At 45.3% G+C, this 18,879-nt stretch overlaps 2 protein-coding genes across 3 annotated transcripts in view; both read left to right on the top strand.

The window, feature by feature from the left end:
• LOC115094205 (mitogen-activated protein kinase 1-like) overlaps positions 1-3,065 on the top strand; it is a 40,826-nt gene extending 37,761 nt beyond the window's left edge. The window contains exon 9 of the mRNA XM_029607011.1: positions 1-3,065. The gene's annotated coding sequence lies outside the window, so the exon portion shown is untranslated.
• A 4,782-nt stretch (positions 3,066-7,847) lies between these two features.
• Positions 7,848-18,879, top strand: part of GDPD3 (glycerophosphodiester phosphodiesterase domain containing 3) — a 32,701-nt gene continuing 21,669 nt past the window's right edge. The window contains exon 1 of one of the 2 annotated variants that reach the window (XM_029607009.1): positions 7,848-8,305. In XM_029607009.1, coding sequence (XP_029462869.1) covers positions 8,167-8,305 — 139 coding nt within the window. In that variant the 5' untranslated portion in view covers positions 7,848-8,166. The remainder of the gene's footprint in view (positions 8,306-18,879) is intronic. The other variant, XM_029607010.1, reaches the window with a different exon arrangement.

The raw sequence follows: 18,879 nt of genomic DNA, 5'->3' as shown, positions 1-18,879 counted from the left end.
GCTGCCTGGAAACTGGAACCTACAGATCCAGAACGTCGGTGGGAGAAGGAAGAAGAGGCATGACCTCCGATAGAGTAACAGCCTTCTCCCCCTCCCAAAAAAAAAAGTGCCACAGGAACATTCCCCCCATCCCTGCCCCCGATGCCTGCACTGGCCTAAAGCATCGCTGGCTTCAGTCCCTACATCTGTCCAGCTCCTCTTCCCAAAGCACTCATTCTGAAAGCCACCCCAGGCCTCTGTGATATTTCAGTGATATCGTCATGTGACTGTATGTTCTGTAGGGGGGAGCAGAGAGGCCTTACCCCCACCCCCATCCCTCAAACTCCTCCCCTTCTGCTATCCTGGTATTCTCTCTGGGATCAATTGATTCCTGTTAGGGTGGGTATATATTTTTATTTCTTCTGCATTGGTTGTACTGATTTTTCTGTTCTGCGTGAGGGGTATTGTCCATTGCTCTGTGAGGGAGGGAAATGTATAGTTTATTGCTTTATGGAGGGGAGGAGGGGTCCTGCTGCTGCTGCTACTGTGCTCTCTTGACTGTATTAAATATTCAATACATTTTCAGGGGTGTGGGATGGAGAGACGACACGTCCCCAAACCCTGTACTCCAATATTATTGGGCAGGTGAGAGGAGGGGGATTGTCTTAACTCTGAATGTCTTTCTTGCTTTTCTTAATCTTGTGTTCAGGAGGGTTTTTGTTTTTGTTGGTGATGGTAATTTGAGAGGAATTGCAGAGAGCATACCTTTTTTTTTTTTTTTTTTTTTTTTAATGTGTGGCTATAACCCCTTCCTGCTTTGACTGTTCTATGCCGCCTTGGGGGAAATGAATTGTGCTTTTTTATTTTTTAAATATATATATAATTTAAAGAGGAATAATCGTATATGTGGGGAGGGGGTGCTGCTTCAGCGGGATGAGTACAAAGTCTTGCTTTTCTTAATCGTTATATATTTTCCTGGGCTTTCTAACTTGTGCATTAGGGGCGGAGAGAAGTTACCAGAAACATAATGTATGACGTCTATATTTATAGAGCTATATATATATATACACAGTATGTATACAGGACATTTATAGACAATGTATATATATATGCACTGTATGTATACTATACTGTATATGTATGGAATGTACTGTATGTCTTTGTATATGTGGAGTCTGGAGCAGACAGATGGCTACTTTTAGCCTAGGAGTGGGTGCTTTTTTTTTTCTTTTTTTTTTAAATGGAATAGACACTTTCCCTTGCATGCTCTCCTTTGCTGAAAAGTCTGCCTTTTAAATTGAAACATTAGGTACCAGTGCAAATGTATGATGAGGCTGGTAAGAGGGAGAGAGCATCTGTAACTTTATAGTGACTGGGATAGTCTGAAAGAGGATCCTGCCCTCTCTTCTGTGCGTTCCAACATTTGATGTAAAGTGGCCCATGCTGAATTTAAATGTGGCAGATTTACAGCACTGTATCCTTGTTTAGCTACTGTTGCTGGTAATGGGCTGCTTGGCAGATGAGCTTGTGCCCTTTAACCTCTTCTCCTAGGAGCAGCCATGTTGAGAATGGTCAGCGGTGACTTCAGCCATAAACATAGCATCTAATTTTGGCTATGGACCGAGGTTATAACAGACACAGCATAGACCACTGTAATAGCTGTGCCACGGTGTAGAATGGCATGTGTGGACTTGCTAACATGACTAGCCCTTGGAGGCTCCTGTCAGAAGTCATTAAGAAACTTTTTCAGAGGCGATCCAAAGGGACCTGCAGCATACCTCTTTCTGCCTGGTCTTCCTCATTTTACCTTCTCTGTTCTGGGCGTAGTTCCTGCGTGGTAGCAGATATCCTTTGTACCCATCCACCTTGGCATAGATCTTGGTCAATGGCAATGTATCTGTTCTCTGGTAAAACTAATGCAAAACTAAAGCCATCCCAAGATTTAGACTATTGTGAAATGGAAGCGACAGGAAATTTGCAGAGCAGCCCCTCCAATGGATACTATCCACTGTGGATCATTATGAATAGGGTCCCTTGTAAAGTGAAGCTGTGGGACTGTGGTTCCTAACTCACGGTGATAGAAAACACTTACTGTGCTTTCTCCTCCCTCTGTTCGTCGTCCCCCCCCCCCCCCCCCCCCCCACACACACACACACACACACCCCTTTCTTTAGCTAACATAACTCTGGATCTCTCTGATCTATGCACATTCCTCAGCTGCTTCCTGTCCTGACTGAGCAGGCACTCACATGCTCTGTTTGGTTAATGGAGGGAGCCCTGCCCTCCCTTCTGCATGGGGCCTGGGAGACAAAATGTTCCCTGCTCCTTACCCTACCTGTCAACACATTCCCCTCCCCACTGCCACCCTCTCCTGTACTGCAGAAACCAGTATCTGATGCCAGAGAGGGAAGAGAGAACCTGATTTTCCTCACTCAAGTTGATTGTGCAGATAAGTACAAAGATTAGTTTTGCGACGGTGGTTTATTGGACGATGGGGCACCTCATCCTCTTGCTCCTCTAATCAATGGTCTGTTCACTGCCAGGGAAGCCGTGTGCAAAAGCTGATGTGTCCCAATGCATGGGTCTCATCTCCTGCAAGTGCTGTCAGAAATTGCTGCTCTGGACTTAATGTTTTATTCTTTTGTTTGCACTGACTCTTGGAGACTGTTAATGACTACTAGTGATTGCCAGAGTTTGAGTGACTACCAGTGCCTGTTAGTGACTGAGTGGCTAGCAGTGCTTATTAGTAACTACTTGCTAGTGAGTATTGGTGACTGCTAGTCATTACTAGTCCCTTGGATCCACATACCCTTTCTCACCTGGAAAGGATTTGTTGGTAGGCAGTAGGTGGGAGAAAGAGGGGATGGCAGAGCAAGTGGTTCCTCCTGTGCCAAGTTTAATTTTATAAGCACCTCTTAGGGGGTCCCTCCATGGGATGTAGTCTGAAATCTAGCTACAGTATACACAGATGTTTCTCTGACCAACTGTCCGCCTGCAGCAGGGCTAGCTTTTGTTTTTTGCATATGTGTTTGCGAACTTGAAATCATAAAACAAAAAAAAAAACAAAAAGGGATTGTTTATTAAAAGTCTATATATGTATATATAAAAAGTTCAGTGTTAAGAGTTTTGTATTTGTGTTTCGGGAGGTGGAAAAGAGCCAAGTAGAAATCTACCTTCAACCTACAGCCTAAGGCCTGCACCCTAGCCTATGCACCTACTCTGTCCATGATGTTTTATCAACCCCTTTGAAAAGGGCCTGAGCACAAAATTAAAACATAAAAAAGAAAGTGAGTGCCTACCACCACATCTAGCTGCTTTCTCCTGGTTGTTCTGTTTCAGCCTATCAATGGGGTATGTAAGGGGGCTGGTGCTCATTTTTAGAAAACCACTGTAAAATAGGAAACAGTTTTTAAACTTGCATTGTTCAAAGTTTTGTGACACAAATTTAACACATTTGCTAAAACTAGATGTGCATATACATGCACTCCCACACACAGATGCATGGAGTAAAGATACAGGGTGTTCTGTTTTATACATAGACTCTCCTATTTCCCATAGGTTAAATGTACCCACATTCAGAATGTAGCCCTGTGTGCCTTCTGTTTCCTTACTCTGTGGTCAGTAGGCACATACTTGAAGGTGATTCATGTTGAGGAAATCCAATGGGAGATTGCAAAAACAAAACAAGAAATCAGTCTTTTTTTTTTTTTTAAATCAAGTGAGCCTCTAGGGTGGAGCTACTATTTCTTGTACTTTAGGATCTCCTGAATCCTGTATTACTGTAGTTCAGGTAGAGCCCTTGCATCCTCTTCATAGTAATTTAGGCCTTTGGGCAGGCAGGAATAGGTGCTCCAGTGACTGGCAACAGGAATTTTGTACATTATCATAATCTCAACTATGCAACCCCCTCTTCTAGCTTAGCAGACAGGCTCAGCTATCCATTGCAAAGATTTCAATCTTTCCTATTTGAATTAATGCAGTAGTAGTAGTATTTTCTCTCCATCCTCTGCTTTTCTCTTGTTCCTGCCTATGTTGCAGCAGGTTTAGTGTATACAGTGCCACTTGGTAACAGAGGATGGAAAAAGGAACTGGAACTTTAGCATATACAGTTGTGCTCATAAGTTTACAGGTCTCTACCAGAATTTGTATGATGTGTTGCATTTTAAGAAATCTAAACAAGGAACAGAAATATGTTTAATAAGGCACAATGAACCACTCCCCAATTAATCTGAATTAAATGGGTGTCAGTAAGTTGGGCCCATGGGCAAAACTTCTCTAGCATGAGAGAAGTATCCTGTATTGATCATTCACCCATGCAGTCCCTAAACATTGCTGAAAATTTTAATTTCTCATCATTTTTCAAAATGCATACAAAAAATAGCACAACACTGGACCCCCCCCCCAATAATCAGCACAGGCACGTGCTGCAAATCAAAATTATTACAAAAGTATGAGTGATATAAAACATCTGTTATTTTTGTGTTTCAAATTGTTTTTTGCATCACAAAATAGTCCTGTCATTAAACATAGCAATAAAGGAAATAAAATGGTCCTGTTCAAAAGTTTACATATCCTTCCTGCTTAAGATTGTGTATTTGCCCCCCTTTTGCATTAGTGATGGTTTGCAATCTTTTGTGATAGTTGTGAATGAGGCCCTTTATTTTCTCATGTGATAAAGCTGCCCATTCCTCTTGGAAAAAGCCTCCAGCTCCTGTAAATTCTTTGGTTGTCTAGCAGGAACTGCAGGTTTGAGTTCTCCCCAAAGTGCCTCAGTGATTCTGAGAGTAGGAGCATGATGGCCACTCCAGAGCCTTCACTTGCTCCGGCTACAGCTGCTGAAGGGTCGTCTTGGCCTTATGCTTTGGATCATTGTCATGTTGGAAAGTCCAAGTGTGCCCCATGTGCAGCTTCCTGGTTGTTGAATGAAATTCTCCTCCATTATTTTCTGATAAAATGCATTCATCCTGCCATCAATTTTGATTAAATTGCCTTGTGCTGCTGTAGCTCACATTATCCCCACAACAGCAGCGATCCACCTCCATGCTTCATAGTAAGGCGGGTGTTGACTCCTCTACAAATATAGGGTTGATGGTTGTGACTATAAAATTCAGTTTTGTTTCATAACTCCAAATTATTTTGTTCTAGAAGTTTTGAGGCTTCTTTAGGTGCTGGTTGGTGTATTGTTAGCTGGCTGTTTTAGGGTGTCAGTGCTTCTGGTAACTCTACCATGCATCCTATTATGGTAGGTAATTATGCATGCTGAGACACCCATACCACTTTGTTTCAGAGAAGTCTGTATTGGAGTAGAAGTTGCTTATGTGTTTTTTCTTTGCATCCCAATAAATTTTCCTGGCAGTTGTCTGAAACCTTTCTTGGCCGGTCGTGGTATTAACTGAACCTATAGATCTCTACTTCTTCATCAGCATTGAATAGTACCGATTTGCATTTTCAAATCTTTTGGATATCTTTTAGTTGAGCTACTTTGACAGTTTTTTTGTTTTTTGCTTTCCCCATGCTTCCATAATCACCAAAATCAATGCAGCCCTGGATGAAAGAGACAAGGGTTTCTTGAGCTAAGACAATCATTGACTGTTTATACATTGATTGTATTTATATTCCTGGGGGCATTCTGTGCTACTGGGGAGCACAGAATTCTCCCCCCCCCCCCCATATGTATATAATGGCAGAGGAGACTCTGCCATGCCATTTGTAACAAAGATAAAGGCCCCCATAGGATGCACTTTGCTCGCAGTGAATATGAAGGCCCCGCTGAGAGAGAGAGAGAGAGAGAAGGTGAGTGGGGGAATGCTTGAGTGTGGGTTCCAGACAGAGGGAGCCTATAGGAGATTGTGAAGGAGTGAGGGTGTGAGCTTGTGTGAAGGGATTGTGTATATGTGAGACAGAGCCTGTGTGAGAGTGTGCATGAGTGAGAGAGAGCCTGGGTGAGGATGGATGCATGTGTATGCAAGAGAGAGAGACACCCTGAAAGAGGGGACAGGTGTGTGTGTGTGGAGGGGGGGGGGGGGGGGCAGTACTGAGAACAGTGTCAAACTCTGGGACTGGTGATAGAGTTGAGCCTAGAGGTGGAGGGGAGAGATACTGGCAGGTGGAGGCGTTGGCCTGAGAGGGCAAAGTGCCCAGGGGAGTAGGGAAAGCGAGTGTGGAAGGGACACTTACTGTGCATGTCTAGGGCCATTCTACTCAAAATATTTCTGAATCTCTAAGTAATAACTTTTTTCTGTATTAATTAGGCTTTAAGTAATTACATTTTTGTCATGGAAATTATTTTGACCAATATAAAGTCTGCAGAATTTTACATTTTTTTGTGCAGAATTCCCCCCTACCAACTCAAGCAGTATATATTATCAGCCCAACCATTCAAAGGGTATGTAAACTCTTGAATAGGACCATTTTATTATTTCCTTTATTGCTAGTGTTTGTTTAATGATTGTTCTATTCTGTGATTTAATTTGAAACATTAAAAATAACAGCTGTTGTGTTTGATCATGTTTTCTTTAAAATGCTACATATCCCACATTCTGGCAGGGCTATGTAAACTTATGAGCACACCTGTAACAAATATCCCTCTATAAAATGGGAATGCTGTATGTGTAAATGGGATAGTGGGATGTGGGAAATCTTGTACATATATATAAAAAATGGCCCTGCACAGTGAGAGTGATCTGTATAAAAGGAGCAAGATGTAATGGAAGGATGGTTATATTTTGGGAAGGGTATTAGTGTGGGTTGCACTATTCCTGCACCAAGGGCTGCTGTGATGGCAGGTAACCTACAATATTTTATAGCCTGCTGTCCTGATTCCACCATCCCAACTTCAAAGATGTCAGCTACAGGGTCTTGCTTGTCCAGCAACATAAGGTGTTCTGTATCTTTCTGTATGCTTAATTGTACAGTAAACTAATAAAACATTCCTAATGTACTAGGGCTAACGTCTCCTCCCTGCAGTGGTTTTTTTTGGGGGGTTCCTTTTAAAATATTCAGTCAAATGTCAGGTGTCAGTCTTTCTGATACTAGAAACTGATGACTTTAGGAGAGCAGTCTCGCAAGCCTGAGTGCTGAGAATGGCAGTGTCTCCCTGGTACCAGCAGGAGATGCTCTCACTAGGGCAACTGACCCTTATTGTTAACCCCCAGCTTTTGCAGATGTGATTTTTTTTTTTTTTTTTTTTGGTCCTTGTTCCTTCTTTCTTTTTCTTCCAGTTCATTTAGGGCTGGGATTCTGGCACCATGAGCTCTTAAGCACAACACCCAGAGGATTTTTCCCTTATTTTAATTGACCCATCCTTTCAATCCAGTTTGATTATTACAGCAATGGGCCTACGAGCCATGCCCCAGATCTTTTGCCCTGTATTGTGGATTCTAAATCTGGTCACTATAACATAATTTTTTCCCCTCCAACTGGTGAATGTTGTATCTGCAGTATCCTTAACCCTAGCTGACATTTATTTATTTAACACATTTTTATACCGACCTTCATAGTAATAACCATATCGGATCGGTTTACATAGAACAAGGGTATAACTGAAACAATAAATAAAGTAATTAACAATAGAGGTGAATAAGGCAAAGTTACATTTAACAAGGAGTAAAAACTTGGAAGCTTAAATAGCTGGAAGAAAGGTAAAGGCAGGAGTTAATTAAAACATAATGACATGAGGTGTAGGGGGGGGGGGGGGGGGGAAAGAACAGGGGTCCTTTGGCATGGAAGCGCACAAAACTTGCCATTAGCCCAGGACCCGCAATATATTTTCTGCCAGCTCTCCTCTGTCGGAGGCCTCTCCCATCTCTGACCGCCTTGGGTTGGCAATCGATGCTCTGGATCTGTTCATATGGTAACTAGGTAATGTTTAACTGGAAGGTGCAGCATGTGGTGTTGAACGTGAAACAAAAGAAAGGCGATGAAAAGTTTACAGCTGGACCAGAAAATGCTAATAAAAGGAAAAGGGCCAGCCCTGGCCCAATATCTGCACCCAGAAAAATAGATGGGAAAGCAAGGGAGGTAAAACTGCTCAAACCAGCTCTGCAGGAGGGGAGGAATGTGCTCGCTCTCTCGCCCTGTCACTCCCTGGCTTTATTGCTCGCCCTGCCGTTTTACGCGAGGGAGTTTGCTGTACCTGCAGCTTGGGGGTCACTCCAGAACTGCAGCCTCTCCATCCTCTGTCGCGCCATGCCCCGTGCTCTGTACTATGCGCTGCCGCTGCTGGGGGGTTATTCCCTGACATCGTGGTACCTGCTGAGGAACCCTCAGCTCCTGCACCGGAAGAAACAGCTTCCCTTCCACTGCCGTCACATCTCTCACCGAGGGGGTAAGTGGAGGCTGGCTCAAGGGGAGAGGTCAAGCGGTCATAACGGTGTAACAAAGCATCGGGGGGGGGGGGGGCTCTCGTTAGATCTCTGCTTTGAGGGGTACATTTAAAATAGCTAACAAACATGCCAATATGAAACTAAAATGCAATTAGGTAATTTCATGTTATTTTCAGCATGATCTTGTGTTCTAATTTATGGAGGGGTCTCCGTCTTCTAGCAGAAGCTTCCTTTCGTCGCAATTGACCATTCTCCACCTCCCGACTTGGTGTCGCACCCTGGCAGGCCCCGGCTTCCCTTTAACCGTCTGTACACCTCAAAGAGCGAAACGTAGTGCTTTCATAATTTGTATAACTGATACAATGATGTACCATCCCCGTGTAAAACCTTACAAAGAATAAACTGCAAGAGCACTGTGCTAGATGGAACACAGATCAAGTTCAAGTCGTCTCTCTTCAACGGCCTCGCATCCTCTCCTGCTTAAACGCATCGGCAAGCCTGCGTCTCTCTTATAGATCACAACAAGGTTGCCACTTTGCCAATGGCCCCGTACCAGATTCTGGTTGAAAAACAGCCAGTTCTTGCCAGTCCTTTTCCATCATTTTGTCAAGCTCTAATGTACGCGATAGATTGAAATGATCACATAAACAGCTATATTACTCATGTTAGATCTACAAATGGCTTATTTAAATACATGAAATTTTATCGGAGGGGGGAGCCTGGGGCATGTGCCCCCAACTTCATCTTGCCCTGCAGTACTTCCAAAATGCACCCCAAAATTAAAAAAAAACAAAAAAAACTGGGCACAGCACATTAATGTAATAGAACCCCCAATAAAACCACTGACATAATGCCACTAGTCTTTTTTTTTTTTTAATTTAAATCTTCCTTGGGATGCATTGTAGCCTGTGCTTAAAAAGACAATAACTTAAAAGTTAATTTTAAAAGAGATGCACACACACAAAGTAGCAGATTTGCACGCCAATAGCGCATATTCACAGGAGTGCTATTTTATAAATCTCACACATACACGTGCATGTATTGGTGCACAAATAAATGTGCTTGTGTACAAATGGGGTGGGGCTAACATTTACACATATAAGTTGCTCTTTTATAATCGAGGAAAGTGACGCATGTGCAGCTGTTACCTGTGCATACTGAAACCTGCTAATTATCTGGTGCATGTCAGAATAAAACTTTATAGCCAGATACTGAAAGGGTGAGGGGTGTGGATAAACGGGGAGAGGGGGGGGGGGGGGGGGGGGAAGAGTTCAGGCTGAAGATCAAGACAGACTGGTCAAACCGGTGGACTAACTGGTTAAACTGGTAATTTCCTTCATGCATGCATGTTATAAAATTGGATGATTTACATGCATAGAAGCCAAGTGCTAAGGAAAATAGGCGACTTACATTTCCTCATGTAAATGATAAAAATTAGGAGACAAATACACATGCATAGCTGATGTGCACCACTTATCTGGATAATTTTATACTTATCCGGCTAAGTCTTAAAAGCACTACATAGCCAGATAAGTAAGATAGCTGGCTATCTCTTTATCTTACTTATCCACCTATGTAGCTCTTTTCTGTTACTTAAATCTTATATAGCCAGATAAATCTTAATAGGTCTACTTATCCCGATAAGTTGCCACAGCGCTTCTTAGCCAAATATTTGTCGCCCCTTAGCAGGATAAGTCAACATTTATGCGGACATGTTTAAATACATGCTACATTTTTTTTGATATGCAAACATATTGAGTAGATTTGCATGTGTTTTATTTAGTGTGTGTGCATTTGTTAACTCAATATAAAATACATGTGCAAGCACACATGTGCCCATATACCTGCGTACCATATACCTGCTCACACAAGTTTTAAAGTTACCATCCCAGATTTTCATTATAAATCTGTATACCGTATATATATATATATATATATATATATATGTCCTCATTATTTTGCCTTAATTTGGCTGGCATGACTAAATGCAGTGGGATGTAGAATACTGTGAGATTAGGTATGCTTTATGTATTATTGTGGTATTTCTATGTGTTATTTTTATTTATTCTTGATAATTGTATATGTATACAATATGTATATTGTATAGGCTATCTAGAAATCTATTTAAATGGACTTTTTCTTTTTTCTTGCTGTGAGCACCAAGAAAGAATCATGTTTAACAGCCCAACTGACATTTACTTTTCTCAACCTTAAATGGCCCCGACAGATCTCCTCCAGGCCTTGCTCCCAGCGACTTTTTTTTCTTCCAGGGTCTCCTGCAACAGCACCCGGAGTTTTCTGATGTTGGCCCAGAGGACCCGGCAATTCCTTTAGAATTCCGGAGAGCTCCCAGCTATACTTAGTGCTAGTGAGAGAGAGCTGGGATGTTATGTCCAAGGCCATATCTAGGTATAGGCAACCTAAGCACCTGTCTAGGGCAGCACTTCTGTGCCTTGGGAAAATCCTTCCCGTGCTGCGGTGCTGGCAGCCTCAGCATTGACTTTCCTCCCTGGGCTCACGCTGGATTCTGTTGGACAGTGCCCCAAATCGCTTGCTTGCTGCTTCAGCCCCCTCTTTCCTATATCCCCCAGGAAACCAGGACTGAGAGAAGGGGCAGGACCAGGGAAGCCCTCACAGCAGTAGTGAACGGTAGGGAAAAGCCTCTGCTCCTAGCTCCTGCCCCTCCCCACCCCCAACTGCTGCCCTAAGTACAAAATCTCTTCTCTGCTGTACATTGTTGCAAGTGTTGTCACTAAATTTGGCGACCTTTTGAACCAAATGGATATTTTAGAGCTGTGAATGAGACAGGATGCTAATTTAGCTAATTCTTTGGACAATTTAGCTGCACATCTAAAATTGACTTTTCTCTCAGCTCTAAAAATCTCCATTGGGCTCCTTAATTACATAACATATCTGGAAGCAGAAAAGTGCAAGAGAGAGCGAGGTCTTCTCTGGCTAGAGAGCCCCAGGAAGGTGTAAGAGAGTGAGACCTCCTCTGGCTAGAATGGAGCAGGAAAGTAGGAGACAATGAGATCTTCCTTGGCTAGAGTGCCACGCTGGCTGGTCCCGTCCTCTCTCTCTCTCCCCCTCGCTATAGTCCCTCCTCACGTCTCAGAACAGGCTCTGCTGGTTCAGTCCTAACCCATTCCCCCTACCCCCCACCAATACCACGGACATCATGGCCAACCTCTCTGGAGAAAAAAAAGAAAGAACAAATCACAGCGAGCAAAAAAATGAAATATAAAAACAGGAACTGAAGCATTGTCACCTTTTGACAGGCTGACAGCAGCAGGAAGACAAAAGACAAGGAGCGTGTCTATGTTTTATCTTCAGTCCATTTTTTTTTTTGTTTTTTTGCAGTGCTACTGGGAGTCAGGGTAGTTCCCTGTGCCACTAGTAAAGCCTCTGTGTGAGCTGGCCCCGGCTGATTTCAGAGAAGGGCGTTGCAGTGGGCCATGGACACGGCGGGGGCCGAGGCAATAAAGTGCGCCCAGCCTAGCGCCCAGGTTTAGGCGAGGTGGGACGTGCGTTTCGGTCGCGCTAGACTACATCGCCCCATGCAGTAAGGAGATCAGCGCGTCCAAAATGCGCACCCAAAACAAACGCGTAGCGATAGCACTCGGCACCTGTACATTTCATGTAGAGGAGGCTATTAACTATTACCCGGCTGATGCAGAAAATCGCCGGGGAGGCCCGACGCACACTTTTTAACGCGACAAATTTAACTCCAGCCCGAGAGCCGGAGTTAAATCGGTCCGTGAGTTCAAGGGCTCAGGAGAAGTTTTAAGAATACCATCCTCTGTGGTTCCTCCTAACGGCATCGTTGCGATGCTTCAATCTACTGCCTGCCCTCTTTAAGAATAACAATATAAGGCAATGGTTTGATGAAAATAAAAAATGTGGATGCACGATAGGCACGCTTCAGGCCGATTGTGCCCCTTGCTTTTGTGCGTGCCTATCGTGCGTGTATATTGGGAGAAGTCGACCTGAGGCGGGGATAAAACGGACGCTCGTATTGAGCTCCCGTTGCAATTGTGCGCGCGCACAGTCACGTCTCCTGGGCGCCCCCTGCATTTGAGCACCAGGGCAGCACAATTCTCCCCTAGTGCGTCCTTTCTAACGCAGCAGCTCATTAAATATTGCACGGGGCGCCCAGGAGACGTGGCTGCGCCGCATTAGATAAAAAGGGCGCTCAACAAGGTGGCCCGTTTTAATGCACGTCTTATTCCATCGGCCTGAGTGAGTGTCCCGAAGAGGGAGGAGGAATTGTAAAGGTGGCTGCTGCAGGCTGGGCAAAGGGCAGGCCGCAAGTGCAGAACTTTATATGAAGATGCTGCGGTGCCCTTGGTTAGCCATCCCAGGGGAGGGGCCACTCAGTGAGTGAGCACATGAGCAGGACTAGAAGCATGCGTGTCTGAGACAGAGGGTGTGTATGTCCGAGTATCCGAGAAAGCACATGTGCCTGTGTCTGAGAGAGTGCGTCAGTGGCTAAGTGTGTCTAAGAAAGTGTGTGTGGCAGAGAATGCAGATGTGTGTGTGTGTCATTTTCTGAAAAGAGCGAGAGAATGTGTGTGAGTGTGATCCACCCCTCTTTCCCCAACAATCGTAGGCCCACCAGCTATGCTGACGCCACTGCACAACAGCATGGTTTTAGCTACTTTTCACCCAATCTGGAGACTTCACCGTGAATCTAGTGACTTTCTTTCATGTAGGAGTTGGCAACACTGCCGCTGTGCTCTCCAGGCCTCAGGTGGCTGTGTTGCAGGGACTTGCGATTCAGATGCCACCAGAGTAAGGAGTCAGGCAGTGGTACAGCCAGGTGAGACTGATGTGTGGGAAAGGAAGGGGAGGGGGTGAGGGGAGAAAGGGTGAATGCTTGGGGGAGGGCAGTGCAAAAGATGGTGAATGTTAAGGGAGGGACAGGAGTGTGTGAATGCTTGGGGGGGGGGGGAGGCACAGGGTGCTGATACAGTATTATGCACTGCTGCTCCTACTGGTGTGTGGGGAGGGGGGCTAGGGAGAGGTTGGGCAGGACAAGCTGGGCCATACCAAGGGAGGAAGGAAGCGGGAAAAGGGGGAGGAAAGGAAAGAGAGAGAATCAGATATGAAGGGGGAAAATCAAGAGGAGGCAGGAGAAGGGAGAGAGAGAGAGAAGACCAGGGACTGAGGGAGAGGAAGAAGGGAGAAAGGACCCTGGATAAGGGCCAGGGTGATAAAGACAGAAAGAGGGCCCAGGATAGAGAGAGGGAGGGAGGATCAGGTTCTGGGAAGATAGAGATGGAGAAATAAGTTGGGAATAGGTAGAGAAAAGGGATAGGAGAGAGAGAGAGGACCCTGTGTTTGAGGGTGGGGAATTCTGGGAGATCGTGGAAGAGAAAGGGCATGATGAATGGAGGAGAGAAAGTAGGAGGGAAAGGAGAGCATCAAGGGAAGAGAATGAATTAAAATATCCATAGTTGCAAAAATAAAGATCATGGGGAGCTTTATCTGATGCGTAGGTGCAACCAAACTGTAAAGGAGAACCTTTTTCTGAAGTACAGTGAAATAACCGAATGTCAGGAACTCTACCCACCCTCCACCCTCCCATCCCTCCATCGTCCCTCTCCCCCCCTCCCTTTCCCCTCTCCTCCCGTTTAAGCTGCATCTCTACGGGCTGTGAAGGTTTGTCTTGTTTGGCCGAAATTTTGGCAGTGGTTACAGCAGACATTGTTATTGTTGTTATTGTTTCTTGTTCTATACCGTGAAAGCGGGGGAGCAAACGTTTAATTGTACTTGGTTTGGCTGTACCTGGCGGTGCTCCTTGAAACTGTGTATGTAACCTTGCTCTTGTTATTTGATGTAAAATCCTCAATAAAAATTATAAACAAACAAAAAAATATATATCCACTCAAGGATAGAGACAAAGAAGAAGGAAAGAGGGTACAAGAGAGAGAGAGAGAGAGGACCTGAGAATGAGAAAAAAAAAAAAGACAGCCTGAAAAGCAAGCCAGAGACATCAAAGGTTGCAAACTGTTATTGCCTGATAGAGAATATTAATAGCTGATTAGTATAAAATATACTGGGAAACATCAGTCTCTGACCTGAACATATCTCCAGAGAATTTAATTGTTGGGAAGAGCTGATTTTTTTTTTTGGCTAATTTTGACTTTCTGGTGTATAAATTCTCTTGTGTGCAGGGCAATACCCAACACCCTGGAGGCTTTTGTACTAGGCCCAAAAATATTTGGTGGTAACAAAACTTAAAGATAGATTTCGAGAGTAGATTGCTACAATTTTCCATGGGACGTTCTACCAGACTTCCTCCCTCCCCCACCGAAATGAACTGCTCACTCACTACTTGCACTACAGGGAGCGAGTGTCCCAGATTCACCCACCAAATTCTTATTCTCCCTGCTTTCCACTGGAAGGAGAAGAGCAGCACTTCTTATCTGTGTGCGTCTATGCCAGCTTCAATCTGATGCCTGAATGTGCGATGCCCTGTAAGCTCACAGCACTGGTTGAAGCTGGCAAAACGAGACACACACAGATAAGTGCTACTCTCCTCTTCTCAATGAGGGGGGTGGGGAGAGCGAGAATTATGCAAAATTTAATTTGCTGCGCCACAAGGACTGAGCAGACTTGAAAGTGTGGCATGAAATATGAAAGGTTGAGAAGCACCGGTCTAAGGTGCCCAGTTCTGAAGGTGCCCAAAAACTGGGCCTCCTGCTGCTGCTCTCCGGCTTCCAGGGCAGCACCTGGTCCTCTGCCTATGGATGCTGCAATCTTACACTTGGCCTTGTGTACGCAGCCCTGGCACCAACAGGTGTGCAAACCGTGCAGTTGCATGGGGTGGCGCACACTCGGTGGGGCGGCTTCGGGAGCAGGGAGAATCCCGTGCTGCCACCAATGCACCCGATCCCACCGGTGGTGGAAGAATGAGGTCCATGCTGCCAAGAAAAAGCAAGGGCTGCGCTGCTTTTACACTTACTAAGGCAGTGCTGACCACGCCGTTGATTTTGGCGGGGCCACGCTGCTGAGGAGGAAGAGGGGCACGTCCTGCAAGAAGTAATCCAATGCCCCATGGCCGGAAGTCGTTCCCTTGGCCACTGGGGCTGAAGAAGGAGACTCTGCTGCTGCCTGCTAAGTCAAGAGAAGGAAGTGAAAGAGAGCATGTATGCTTGTTTGTGGGCGAGTGAGAGAGCATATGTGTGCACAACTATCCCAGTTACTCTTTGCCTGATAATCCATGACAATTTCAGGGCATCTGGAAATCCAAAGTTTATTTTTCAGGTGTTATTTGCTTTGTCTGTTGTTTTGAAATATTTTATTGGTGTTTGGGACAGTTAAAAAAAACTTGTATATGAGTTTTTAATTATTTGATCTTTTAATCATTAGTTTTTAAATAATATTATTATTATGTTTTTAGTATTATGATTATGTATTTGTTTTATTTCTTGATTTTATTGTTTGTATTTGAAGAATGGTGATAGTTCTGTTTTTTCACTGTTGCATTGCATAGAGAGTCTGGCTTCTTGTGGCTTCCAGTTCAGTTTTTGTCTGCGTGTTTGTATTTCTATTTTATGGTTGTTCTATTCTGTATTTGGTGAGGGTCTGTTTATGTTCTGCATATGTGACTGAGGTGAGGCATTCTCCTAAAACGAAGTGTATTAGTGTATTCGGGCTTTCAGAGGGTCAAATCCACACCCAACACACATCACAATAGACCTAATACCATATGGGTTCCTGGTGTATGTTTTGCAGGGATTTCTGGTTGGCATCACAGCAGTGCATGTAAATATAATGTAAGTGATATTTTTATCTCAGAATACTGTACTTTGATATTTTTCATGTAAAATATAAATGCATAACTCTTAACTGTGTGTGTGGAATGGAGAGAAGGGAGTTGTGCAAGGCTGTAAGGTTCGTGTAGGACACCAGCCATGGGTTCGGGGGAGGGATGGTGTCAGTTTTTAAAGTTTGTATCACTGAAGGGAGTTGGGTGTTTTTTGTGTGGTGGGCCCGGGACAGAGAATGAATGAACGGGGGGGCAGCACAGTCATTGTTCACACAGGGCAGCAAAAAAGCCAGCACCGGCCCTGGGTGTATGCCTGGGCTGTTACACTGAGCTGGGGTCCTGAGCATCAGGGCCATAACTAAGGGTGGGCGAGAGAAGCAGCTGCCAAGAAGCAAAGCTCCCTGGGAGCTAAATAGTGATTGAAATGCTAGCATGGGCTGATAGCAGCTGAAAAGGCAGGAAGATTGCCCCTCTCCTACCATTCAGGTTGTGAGGATAACATATAGTAGCACAGTAAAGACGGGAGAGAAAGACCAAATGGTCCCTCCAGTCTGATAGTAGTAACTGCTGCTCCCTGCAGGTTATGCCCAGGTTTCTTTTCAGGGTAGTAACTGCTGTTTGGTGTCAGTTACCCCCAAGCCATTTATGTTAAGGATAGTAATATTTACAATCAAAACCAAGCAGCTGTCATACCCATAACAAATTTACTGCCAGCAGCATTTTTAGGGGGTGAGCCGTCTTCCTGATAATTCAGACAGTGCTGCTTGAACGTGCTTTGATTTTGGACTTGGCCATAGAAGCAGTCCTGTGCCTTTCCCCTGATGTCTGCGTATCAGTACTCCAGATTGTAAAGGTCGGGGCCCGGTGGTGGCTGCCGTCTGAATCCAATTCCCCCTTTTTCCCCTCGCCATAGAAGCAGAGAAAGATGTAGCATTGCATCAAAAGCATTAAGGCTAATTGGTTAAACGTAATAATTCCCTTGCCTTCTGTTAAGGGTACTAACTGCTGCTTCATGCAGATTACCCCCATGCACCCTTTTCTTCCTTTCCAACCTCTAGTCTTTAGGGATCCACAGTATTTATCCTATGCACTAACAACATATCATGCACCAGCACACCTCAGAGACAGCGAGCATCTTCATTGCTACTCCCAATATCTGAGCCTGGTGCAGGGTCTCTCCCCACCACAGAGCCAGATTCTCTCACTCACACGCTGTTCCCAGCATCAGAGCATGGTGGTATGTATCTGCATGCCTCGGAGGCAGGGAGCTTCTCTCTCTCACTAAGATAACATATCATGCACCAGCACACCTCAGAGACAGCGAGCATCTTCATTGCTACTGCCAATATCTGAGCCCGGTGCAGGGTCTCTCCCCACCACAGAGCCAGATTCTCTCACTCACACGCTGTTCCCAGCATCAGAGCATGGTGGTATGTATCTGCATGCCTCGGAGGCAGGGAGCTTCTCTCTCTCACTAAGATAACATATCATGCACCAGCACACCTCAGAGACAGCGAGCATCTTCATTGCTACTGCCAATATCTGAGCCCGGTGCAGGGTCTCTCCCCACCACAGAGCCAGGTTCTCTCACTCACACACCATTCCCAGCATCAGAGCATGGTGGTGTGTATCTGCATGCCTCAGAGGCAGGGAGCTTCTCTCTCTCACTAAGACAACATATCATGCATCAGCACACCTCAGAGACAGCGAGCATCTTCATTGCTACTGCCAATATCTGAGCCCGGTGCAGGGTCTCTCCCTACCACAGAGCCAGATTCTCTCACTCACACACCATTCCCAGCATCAGAGCATGGTGGTGTGTATCTGCATGCCTCGGAGGCAGGGAGCTTCTCTCTCTCACTAAGACAACATATCATGCACCAGCACACCTCAGAGACAGCGAGCATCTTCATTGCTACTGCCAATATCTGAGCCCGGTGCAGAGTCTCTCCCCACCACAGAGCCAGATTCTCTCACTCACACGCTGTTCCCAGCATCAGAGCATGGTGGTGTGTATCTGCATGCCTCGGAGGCAGGGAGCTTCTCTCTCTCACTAAGATAACATATCATGCACCAGCACACCTCAGAGACAGTGAGCATCTTCATTGCTACTGCCAATATCTGAGCCCGGTGCAGGGTCTCTCCCCACCACAGAGCCAGGTTCTCTCACTCACACACCATTCCCAGCATCAGAGCATGGTGGTGTGTATCTGCATGCCTCAGAGGCAGGGAGCTTCTCTCTCTCACTAAGACAACATATCATGCACCAGCACACCTCAGAGACAGCGAGCATCTTCATTGCTACTGCCAATATCTGAGCCCGGTGCAGAGTCTCTCCCCACCACAGAGCCAGATTCTCTCACTCACACGCTGTTCCCAGCATCAGAGCATGGTGGTGTGTATCTGCATGCCTCGGAGGCAGGGAGCTTCTCTCTCTCACTAAGATAACATATCATGCACCAGCACACCTCAGAGACAGTGAGCATCTTCATTGCTACTGCCAATATCTGAGCCCGGTGCAGGGTCTCTCCCCACCACAGAGCCAGGTTCTCTCACTCACACACCATTCCCAGCATCAGAGCATGGTGGTGTGTATCTGCATGCCTCAGAGGCAGGGAGCTTCTCTCTCTCACTAAGACAACATATCATGCATCAGCACACCTCAGAGACAGCGAGCATCTTCATTGCTACTGCCAATATCTGAGCCCGGTGCAGGGTCTCTCCCCACCACAGAGCCAGATTCTCTCACTCACACACCGATCCCAGCATCAGAGCATGGTGGTGTGTATCTGCATGCCTCGG

This window comes from Rhinatrema bivittatum, chromosome 6 (assembly GCF_901001135.1).
Source record: "Rhinatrema bivittatum chromosome 6, aRhiBiv1.1, whole genome shotgun sequence".
Classification (NCBI taxonomy): Eukaryota; Metazoa; Chordata; class Amphibia; order Gymnophiona; family Rhinatrematidae; genus Rhinatrema; species Rhinatrema bivittatum.
Note: the sequence above shows the minus strand (reverse complement) of the source record. Positions and strands in the feature narration are given on the sequence as shown.